General features: G+C 40.4%; 1 protein-coding gene across 5 annotated transcripts in view; it reads right to left on the bottom strand.

The window, feature by feature from the left end:
- Positions 1-100: 100 nt before the first annotated feature.
- Positions 101-11,185, bottom strand: part of LOC139479117 (semaphorin-2A-like) — a 322,677-nt gene continuing 311,592 nt past the window's right edge. For all 5 annotated transcript variants that reach the window (XM_071261903.1, XM_071261895.1, XM_071261886.1 and 2 more), the window contains 14 exons: positions 10,771-10,881; positions 10,304-10,397; positions 9,261-9,422; positions 8,649-8,770; positions 7,620-7,728; positions 7,412-7,466; positions 7,091-7,238; positions 6,179-6,371; positions 5,336-5,463; positions 4,886-5,040; positions 4,348-4,427; positions 3,635-3,877; positions 2,470-2,558; positions 101-2,302 (listed from right to left, as the gene is read on the bottom strand). In XM_071261903.1, coding sequence (XP_071118004.1) covers positions 2,237-2,302; positions 2,470-2,558; positions 3,635-3,877; positions 4,348-4,427; positions 4,886-5,040; positions 5,336-5,463; positions 6,179-6,371; positions 7,091-7,238; positions 7,412-7,466; positions 7,620-7,728; positions 8,649-8,770; positions 9,261-9,422; positions 10,304-10,397; positions 10,771-10,881 — 1,755 coding nt within the window. In that variant the 3' untranslated portion in view covers positions 101-2,236. The remainder of the gene's footprint in view (positions 2,303-2,469; positions 2,559-3,634; positions 3,878-4,347; positions 4,428-4,885; positions 5,041-5,335; positions 5,464-6,178; positions 6,372-7,090; positions 7,239-7,411; positions 7,467-7,619; positions 7,729-8,648; positions 8,771-9,260; positions 9,423-10,303; positions 10,398-10,770; positions 10,882-11,185) is intronic.

The raw sequence follows: 11,185 nt of genomic DNA, 5'->3' as shown, positions 1-11,185 counted from the left end.
GCCTGATGATATGAAAATGGAAGTTTAATGTAAACACAAAAATAATTCAAATATATTTCAAGTAAAACCTAAGATATGATAGTTTTATTAAAATACCTTCACTACTCCATACACAATTTGCAAACCAGTCTTCTGTCTTTCAACCTAAAAGTCCTGCTTTCAAAATCTAACTGAGCACCGGCTTAGTGTGCAGCATGCTCCCTGTGCATCGAGCACCATCCATGATTGACACTGCATGTACAAGCTGTCTGTAGTTTGCACCAAGGCAAGTAGTGACCATGACTTGAACACTGAGGTATGAGCTAGCCCTGTTCCTGCACAGTCATAGGGCGAGATACGATACAATGATCACATGACCTTCCCATCATTCCCTGATGAAATTATATCCCAAAATAATATACTTAATTTTCAAAATATGTTACGAACATAACTTATTGAAAGGATGAAGTTATTTACTAAATAAAATTTGTGATCAATTATTAGAAGGATTTTATTACCAAAAACGTTATAACTAAATGAAGCACTTGTAAAATCCCATTTTTTCCCAAACAAGATTTTAAAATATTCCACCCAAACTGTTACAAAATAAAGTACACATTTCATTACATGCACATGTATATTTTGTTTCAGACGTTGTATCATTTCAAGGAACTAATTTCCCAGGTTTTGACGGCCGGCCATTTGACTCCTCTACATATATGGGTTGTGCGCAATGATATCTGTACACAAGATACACAAACAGTAACAGGCATCCAGCTGATTACCACTAGAATACACTCTCTCCATCAATTGCTTGTAGTCCATCAATAAATTAATCACTATCAACACCTCAATGACAGGTAGGACTGACACGTTCATTTCATGTGATGTAACTGCCATAGAAATGCATTTCATGAAAAAATCTAGGAATCTGTACAGAATCAATGGAGAAAGTTCCGTCATAATGTTTACATATTATGATAACCACAAGTTCACAAGCCTCATCTTGAGGTCTGTGCACAAATATATTACACGTGATGCATTGCAAAATGCTGTTTGAGGCAATCCATCTAGACTGTGCAGAGAATCAACCGTTCTTTCATCTCCAGGTCTGACTATTCCTCTTCTTATTCCTATGCATTGTGAACCTTATCAAGGACACTGTGTGTCCAGCTCGTGGGACGAAGTGTTGACATAAAATACATCTATTTCACACAGAGAGTTTCCCCTGGCAAGAGTACTCATAGCATTGTGTATGCACATTTGCAAACTGGTTCATCTGTTGTTCATTAAAGTCTTCAAACAAATGTGAAAGAACCGGTTTAGTATGCAGGGTTCTCTGTGAAACATGACTGACAATGTGTCAATCACAAAAAATGTTCATTTCACATAAGATCCTGATGCACCACAAATACACTGAAATGGATGGGTGTGCAAAAAACTGCTGACATGGCCGTTTGTTCCAGCAATGTAATGTGTCACCATTTATCTTGCCCTTTGTGAAACCTTCTAGAAGTATGCACAGTTCTTTCCTGGTGTGATTAAATCAGCAAATAAAAAAATACTTCAAATTCAGATCTTTGTAGAAAAGTTAAACCATTCCTCACCACTAGGAGAGTTATTGCTTGTAGATGACAAATGTATTTTCACTCCAAATAAACTTGTCCAATTCTCTGCCACTTAATATAATCATTTCAATTCCATGCTTCCAGTTCTCCATCAATTCATGATTAAGTCCTCATGAGTTTCATCATTCTTTCTCTTGACTTCAATTCTCAAGGTTTTGAACGAAAACACTATAAACATTTTGTTCTAAAACCCTGTAACCCTGTCCACAAATCCTGCACGACTGTAACTCTGGAATTTGAAATAAAACAACAAACGGAAACGCAATCTCATCAGGTCCATCATTAAATCCTCTAAATCAAATTAAACAAAAGACCATACACTCATTCTCGTATTTCGTGTACTTGGCAACTAAAAATATTTTTTAAACACAAATCCAACTGTCGTTTCCACAAGCACAGAATTCTCTGTCATATGAATTGCCATTTGTGCATATTCTCGTCCATTCCCCAGAAAAAAAAGGTCTGAATGTGTCGGTGGTAATCAGTCTGTTCTACTACACATTGCTGGGTTGGGAATGGCCTGATCACGTTTCATATCACAGGACAGCGCATCAAGCACTAAGGCAGTGTGTTCACTGTGTGAACAAACAGGTTTATTCAATTGTCTCAATGTTACCACACAGCTATTGTTATTTGCCACCAAACTGAGATATTGCATTCCCAGGACTCTGACAACATGAACTGCACTTATTTTCCTGCAAATTAAAAAAGAAATATTTTTAAGTATTAGAAAATACAATAATCAACACATGGCTTACTTTTAGAAATTTCAAGAACACTCTACCACTGGAGTTAAGAATTGCACATGTTAATTTGATGAAGCTTTTTTTGTTTTTGTTCAATTTGTTTTGACAATACATACCCATATCCTGATATCATTCTGATATTTTTCAAATTCATGACACCATTCGTCAAACTTTCTTATCCATCTTTGTTCTATTTCTTCTTTAGCTGAAAAATAAGACCAGATATTAGTTTTTCATATTTAATTGTTACCATGGTTACCAACACATGAATAGTATCAGTAATATTATATCATTGCCTATATTTGATCCTATGGAAAGTAACTCATATATGATTTATCAGCTTTGTCAGCAAACCAGTGGCAGATGGTGTGAGCATCGAGTACAAGCGTACTAACAGCCAGGCCATTCCCAGTGTGGATACTACTTGGTGGAGAGGAAAGCAGTGTTATTATAGTCAGCAGACCTTGTGGCCATCAAATCCCCCATTAGTCCCAGCTTGCAACTTGACATCTAGGACAACACGCATTCTGTTTCTGCTGAACAGTTTCCTCGACATGCGTGTCAACATAATGTGAGAGGGAAAACATTAGTGACAGGCATTGTGGATGTTTTCGCTTTAGTGAAACCCACAGTCCCAGGTACTAAGGTGATTCTGAGAGTCAAACCCTGAACACAGGTACAATGGTGATTCTGAGAGTCAAACCCTGAACACAGGTACAATGGTGGTTCTGAGAGTCAAACCCTGAACACAGGTACAAAGGTGATTCTGAGAGTCAAACCCTGAACACAGGTACAAAGGTGATTCTGAGAGTCAAACCCTGAACACAGGTACAATGGTGGTTCTGAGAGTCAAACCCTGAACACAGGTACAAAGGTGATTCTGAGAGTCAAACCCTGAACACAGGTACAATGGTGGTTCTGAGAGTCAAACCCTGAACACAGGTACCAAGGTGATTCTGAGAGTCAAACCCTGAACACAGGTACAAAGGTGGTTCTGAGAATCAAACCCTGAACACGGGTACCAAGATGGTTCTGAGAGTCAAACCCTGAACACAGGTACAAAGATGGTTCTGAGAGTCAAACCCTGAACACAGGTACCAAGATGGTTCTGAGAGTCAAACCCTGAACACAGGTACAAAGGTGGTTCTGAGAGTCAAACCCTGAACACAGGTACAAAGATGGTTCTGAGAGTCAAACCCTGAACACAGGTACTAAGGTGGTTCTTAGAGTAAACTGATGTTATTTTAAAGTACAGCTGAAAGTGTTGCTGCTGATACTTACTGGTATCTACTGAGACTGTGTATTCAGCTACAAGTCTATTCTTTGTGTCAGCAGCTCGGTAAACGCCCTGGTCCGCTGCTGTCAGGTCAGGGATCACTAAGGAATTATCATGGGCTAGAATATGGCGATCACTTTGTACGTGTGAACCATTCTTTGTCCATGTGACTAAACCTTCAATATTTAATTTATACTCCACTCGTAATGTTAGCGAACTGCCTGTAGCCTTCCATATACTTTTAGAATCTGAAAAAGAAAATTTACATCATGAATATTTTGCTGCTGAAATTATTATACTTAAATAAAGTTTCACAGTCAAAGAATTCAATGCATCATTCAGAATAATCTTCTATTTTAAGGCCATTAAGTATTAGATTTTCATTCTCGCGTGCCTCACAATCAAAACAAGCACCTCCCATGACTGTCCCCCATTATCTACAGATCTTCTTTCTTCAATTGTAGTACTTCATGTACATTGTCCTACTAATCATTCAGGCTTCACGTGAATCATTGGGCAGTTAATGTACACAGATGCCTTGAGCAGTTTGTTAAAAAAGAAAATGCCTCCCATCTCACATTGTTAGAATAATTGGATAAAAAATCTAAGAGTTCAATTATTCTGGACTTATGATAAAGAACTGTACACGACTAAAACATGCTAGGGATGATGATGGGGATAATGATGATGATGATGATGATGATGATGATAAACTTACTATATAATGGTTGTCCGAGTGCGTCTTCAATCGCAGCTTCCCAGGCCATGGTCCGATCAATATGTCTGTATGTGACCAATCTGTAAACAAGAAACAAACATGAAACTATATGCTAACAATCAAGTGTTTAACATGGGGTTTACTCCATCCATAACTGTATTTCTGCCATAGCACAGCATATGAACACAATATGGAAGAGAGGATTAAAGTGATAAAAGTGGCTTACATGAATAGGTTTAAAAAACCACAAGCACTGGCTGATCAAGAGGAGGTGCACCCCCTTTTTATCATTTTTTAACCACCCCTCAATATCTGATCTGATTCATCATGGTTATGATGCTCTAGGCCTAGGAGACATAATTGGGGAAATCAGGGATTAGAACCCATGACCATATAAGGGATGGATCCTTGCACAGCCAATAGTGATACCCGAGCCCACTCAGCCACCATCAGCATCCATGATTCTCTTGCCAGAAGGAATTGTGGGAGTTATTGTGATGTGACCAAAAATGTTCAAAGCCTGGAGTGAGGTACTGACTTTCTGTAGGTGCTGCCACTGCGACATATTCCCGCATCGCGGTCCCAGCCACAGTAGGGGTCGTACAGACACTGGTCCACCTTCATGTACTTCTGGCAGATCTCGATCTTCAGCTGCGTCACCGAGATGTCCGTGCCCAGGTACACATACTTGCCCTGTGAGGAGACAGACAGGTCAGTATACAACTCTAACAAACTGTCCACAGGAAACTTGAATGATCACTATTTTTGAAAGTTTTTCCCTCAAAGGAAACTGATTTGAACAGAGTAAGGTGTGGAATTAGAGGTTACATTGTCGTCACTTCACATCTAAAGTTCAGAAATCATGTGAAGTATCTTGGTTCCCCTGTGAAAATATCTCTATACAATTTTACAATCTACATCTTGATATATCATATGAATTGATGCCTTGATAACAAGCAACGATACAATTTTGCCTCACTATACTTACATGAAGCTTCATACTCCACACAGGCCTAACAGATTCAAATGGTTTGAAAATAGTTGACAGGATGCTGTGTGGAGCCTTATGCGTTGACTCGGATGGCCAGGCAAATATCTTGTACACCAGCCCAGTGTCTGAAGCAATCAGAATGACAATTACAGGAAATGATTGACAAAACAGGCCACAAATACTTCCACTGAGACGACACTGACAACATAACATGCATCATAATGAAGGCCACAAAGAATTAAGTATTACATTTTCATAAAGACTGTTCAAATTTTGCAGGTGAAAATATATCATTTTTTGTATTCCATTTTTCAAACACACTGTACAAGCCATCTTTATACTTTAACTGTAATGGATCTGATTTACATGAAGCAGGAACATTTGGTAGGACCACAAATATGATGTACATAATCTAGGGAAAAAACATGGGCGTTTTTCTACAGGAACTACAAAACAATAAAAGGTGAGGCAGGTGGTCTGGTAGATTTTAAAACAGGTTTTTTGTTTGTTAACGCCAACCTCAGCAATATTCCAGCTATATGCTGGTGGTCTGTAAATAACCAACAGACAATCCAGTGATTGACATCATGAGCATCCATCTACGCAATTGGGATACGATGACATGCATCAACCAAGTCAGCAAGTATGACCACCCGACCTCAATTCTAACCTAGGATGTTCATGGGTCATTTTTCAAAACAGTCATTCAGAACAGAGTTAAAATGCACTGACGAATACCAGTAATATTTTGAAATACTTTAGCTCCTAGCAGTGCAATTTTGAAATTCTTCTACCACATTGTGTAGTGTTAGATAACAGATGCTATGAGTGTGGACTTACTACTGGCGGTATAGAAGACCATTTCCCCATGACCGGACACATTGGCAGCCACAGCTAGCCTCTGCATCAGGCAGTTGCCCTTGTAGAAGATTGGGCGGCCATATTGGTGCGCCACTGCCTGGTCCATCAGAGGGTGGGACTTGATGAAGTTGATGACGGTGTCTGGCAGGCTGCGGGTGTCGTCCACGGAACACTACAGATGGGAGTGAGTTATAGCATGAGTTGGGTCACATATATATTTAACAATATTTCAGTTTCATCTGTTTCAGTTTTACGTTGCAAAGCCCAAAGTGACACAGGTCAGATGTTTACCACATTTTGGTGAAACTAGGAGCAGAGGTAGGAGCTGACTGACAAAGAATCACATTCAAGGAGAACTGGGGATTTGACCCATGACAAGTAGATCCTTACAGTTACTGCTCAGTCACCTGGGCCACCCTTCCCCTTTACAAACTAGGGGCCACAAACCAAAAGTCTCAAATTCACAAATGTCAGATTTTTTTTATAACACTAATGAATATGTTGTTGGTTGATCATTGCTGTATCAGCATCCAAGCACATATTTTCATGAACTTACACAAAACAAGTTCCTTTTTTCATCATAAAAACTACCTATTGTCAAACAGAATCACCCGGACACTGATTCATGTGAAATCATTGCTGTACACTGACTGAGATACCATTAGACAATCTATTTTGTCATCCAAAACTGGCTCCCACAGGAGATATCGCTTGGATGAGATCAAGCGATATCTACACTGTAGATATCGCTGCAATGAAATTACATCACAATGCTTAGCCTCGGAATGTTTCCACTTTTATCAACTTGTGTTGATATATATGATATCAAAAGACACTTGGGTGAGATTCTCTATATAATTATACAAAGTCTACCCAGTACATTGTACTTACATTTCCTGGCCTGGGATCTGGGACTTCTACCTCTGGTACAGGAAGCCAGTTAGACTTGCTGTTGGTCTGGTCCTTGAATGGGCCGTTGAAAGCTCGTTCAATTTGGTGCACAGTAAATGCACAGATGGCTGAGGCAGTCAAGCCATTTCTAGAAAAACAAATTGAAAGAATTATATTATGTTTCAAATAACAAGAAATTGTACAAAAGAAGACAACATTTCCTGTCCTCTTGACACCCCTTTTTGACTAACACTTCAGACAAACCTTTGTGAATGATGGAATTCAGGAACAGTTTTAGACTTGTACTGGAATGCTACTTACACATTTGTTGTGAAGAGCCCATAAAATGTCTGCCCATCAACTGAATACACATCCTCTGCAGAAAGAAGAAAATATGATTGACATATTTCACAAACTGGCAACACAACTTTACTCTACATAAAAGATACATCTCATCTCATTTTTCATGATATAAAGAGTTACTTTTTCCTGATGACAGTGATGATTAAGAGTTGTGCCTGATACTCACGTATTTCATCAAAGTAGTATGGGTATTCCCCCGGGATGGAGCAGTTGAGTCGAGCCTTCAAGTAGGAGGTCCACACATGGTTCAGCACAGCCTTCCCTCCCTTGTCGTTCTGTACACAGAGTCAGATAATCAGCCTCCGCAACTGATGCCATCAGCATCCTTATCTTAAGCTGGGCCTTTCACAGGTTCGTATCACAACATGAATGGTTCAACTTTTATGATTAGACTGTTATATATATAGATAGACTGCTATATATAGACTTAATCACGATACAAGTAAGTGGGTGTTTTTTTACGCAGCGGTTAGGATTATCATGGTTGTATCATGGCAACCTAAGTGGGTGAATTGGTTGTGAATGGGTTGTGAGGTGAGGTGAGGTGAAATTGGGTTTAACGTCGCGTCCAAGATTATTTCACTTATATAGCGACATGCTAGCACGTATGTGTGTGTGTGTGGCTGCTTGTAATAGTCCAGACTGATGCCGATTTATAGTGCTATCACACTGAGATACCATGCCACAGTTTAACATGAATATCCCACTGAGACACAGTATACTGACTCCGAGCTGACCAGTCCTTGTTTTAGCCCCTTAATGCCGAGCGCCAGACAGGGAAACAACAAGTAGCATCTTTTAACATTTTTTCGTATGATGCGGCCGTGGATCGAACCCCGGACCTTCCGCTCTCCTACAAGACCACGGAGGCGGTCGTTAATGGGTTGTGTGTGTGCATGCGTGTGTATGTAGGGTCGCTATAATCATTGTGGGGGTACCACAAAAGAACTTCACAAAGTTTACCCATGTGAAGAACTGAACCAAGGTTTGCGTGCAATGAGCCTTAACCACTATGCTAACCCCCCACCACCCAGAGCAATCCTAGAGACAAGACTAGCTATCTCTTACAGTTCCCCCAGGCAAAAGAAAGATAAACAACAGACTTGACCTCACTCAAGAAAATGTGATATCACAAATAGCTCATATTATACACAGCCAGTTTTTAGGAAAGTATTATGCAGTGTGCATGGCATACCTTGCAGACTTTGGCCACTCTGGAGTAGATCTTCTTGCCACAGTTGGTGTACTCCAATGCAACCTCGCGGAAGAAAAAGTAGACTTGGTTGCCCACGTCGAAGGACCCGACAAACTGGGGCTCTGAAACACAGAAACATGTCAGCGTTGTCAGACCAGAACACACAGTAAGAGCCATGAAGAGTCAGAGCTCGTCCACAGCTCATTTCTGACTAATTGTTGATATGAGTGAGCTTTGAACAGTTCTTCAGTTATAACCGGGTATGAACCTACAATCTACACATTGAAATTAATTCACAAATGATGTCTCCATAAAAATTGATTGATGAAACTGCAAAAAACTGAAGTAATTTTTCTCTCATGCTGTTATCTCCTCTGTATCCATGACAACAAAATGGATGAGACTAGCCACACTGACTAATATTTACTTTTGTATGCAGAAAATAGGATCTGAAGGTACAATTATTGTTAATCATTGTCAAGCATTGACAATCACTGTCAAACACTTTTAGCTCCCAATACATTGCAATACATATTGTAACACACAGGCCTTGCAAAAAAAATTTTGGCCCCCAATATACAGCCCTAACAGGCACACAATCATTTATTTTACCATTGAGCCATTTTGGGTCATTCCTCTGAGTCCTGACGTAGCCGACGGCCATGGTTCCATTTCTGTGGTAGAGGTCAGGGCGGAACAGTATAGGGTCAGCTTTGATGAAGTCTGTGACTGTCCCCGAGTACTGGCCAGGAATGTCACCAGGGTTGGATTCCTCTGCAACCACACAAAGTCGGAACACGGTTAACTTCCATACAACTGCATTCATAAAGAACAGATGGACTTGGAACAGGAAGTAAGCTGGTCATTGAGGTATTAAGCTGCAGTGACTCAACGACAGGTACATACATCAGTCTGCCTAGTCTGGCCAAGCATGTGAGGCATGTGAGTAAGTGGGCGGAAGGGTGATTGGTTCTTGTTTTACAATACAGTCAGCAATATCACAGCCTGATTGAGGTGACCAACAACTCATCGCATCTGGACCAGACAAACCAAAATGTGTGGTGTCACCCTGGGCAAGTGACTTCGTTCAGATGTACCTCTGTTCACCCAGGAGGGAAAAGGGTACCCAATATGTGAGGCCGATGTAAAATCCTTCTAGCGCCCCTAGGCAGCTTGGGTTGTATACTCCCAGGGAGTTGAGAATGATAACTGGAATGTGAATGGATCCACTGGTCGGGGAACAAAAAAACGTGCATTCGAGCAGATTCTTGTACCTGGATATCTGCAGTATATAAATGAATAATATGACAATAATATGTGGAAGGTATGCTGACACTGATCAGGTCCACACTGCAGCCATGTCATCTCTATTTTACAACCACACTGGGGATTCTGGTGACAGGTCTTCTAATCAGGATTAGATGAAAGAGGTGAACCAGTGGGTCACAGTGTGAGCATCATCTGGGTGAGATGCTACACTAGGTCAGCCAGGACCCTACTGTGAGTTGTCTCCCCTTGTGGTCACTCTTCAAATATCCCTACCTTCACCAACTACTTACTCCAGCTACTTGATGCAAATTTGAGTTGTTGGGTTTCAAAATCCTCCTTCTGATATATACTGTTTTCATGTAGTAGCTAAATCAAATTGCACTTACCGACAAACAAAGCAGTGGCATTATCAAAGGGGTCATACGGACACATCCCGATTCCTGACGAATGTGACAACACCAGGAAGTCATTAACTGGGACCTGTCAGAGAAACAAACAACGCCATATTAACCTGCATGTGACTAATATCTCGAAGACTATTAAACATCATTTCACTTTGGAACATCAGCCCTAAACCACTTTCATTCACATTCCAAGTTTCTGTTTCTGGAGCCACTGTACTGTCATACTATAAAAAGATGATTACATACATTTTCTCCAGAATCAATAATGGCGTGAGGATGAAAGAAATCTAATGCAACTACTTTCAGATGTTCTTCACTTTTATAAAAAACATTCTCAACAAGTACATCCTTCTCACCAATTCTTAAATGCAATTTTTCCAAAAGACGACTTCTACACATAACGGGTCTAATGGACGCCACCTCCTTGCTGTGAGGTGCAGCAGACTTACACTGAGTTGGTAGCTGGTGGGGTTGTAGGAGCCGGTGCCGCACACATACAGTGTGTTGGAACTGCTGGTGTTACGGGCGATGAAGCGAATGTGGTTCTGACAGTCTGGGAGCTGGGAGAAACAACAGAATGTGAAAAGACGTGATTTTGTGTTGAGAGGAAAGTAGTATAAGCCAACAATATGTCATCTTGGCCTTGCTCGGACATCGTTGTCAGGTGTTGAACAGACTGGAAACATTAATCATTGGGTTTTTAAGATGAAAAAATATGACTAATGGAAGTTTCAGTGAGTGACTTCATTTAGCAACATTCCAGCATTATAGAAAGATAGAAAGGAATGCACTGCACAAGTTGTATTCATGTGGGGATGGAAGCAGGGTCTTCGGTGTGAAGTGACAACACTTTATCCGCTAGGC

The sequence above is a fragment of the Haliotis cracherodii genome, unplaced genomic scaffold (assembly GCF_022045235.1).
Source record: "Haliotis cracherodii isolate W230 unplaced genomic scaffold, xgHalCrac1.p SCAF_1, whole genome shotgun sequence".
In the NCBI taxonomy this organism is placed as follows: domain Eukaryota; kingdom Metazoa; phylum Mollusca; class Gastropoda; order Lepetellida; family Haliotidae; genus Haliotis; species Haliotis cracherodii.
Note: the sequence above shows the minus strand (reverse complement) of the source record. Positions and strands in the feature narration are given on the sequence as shown.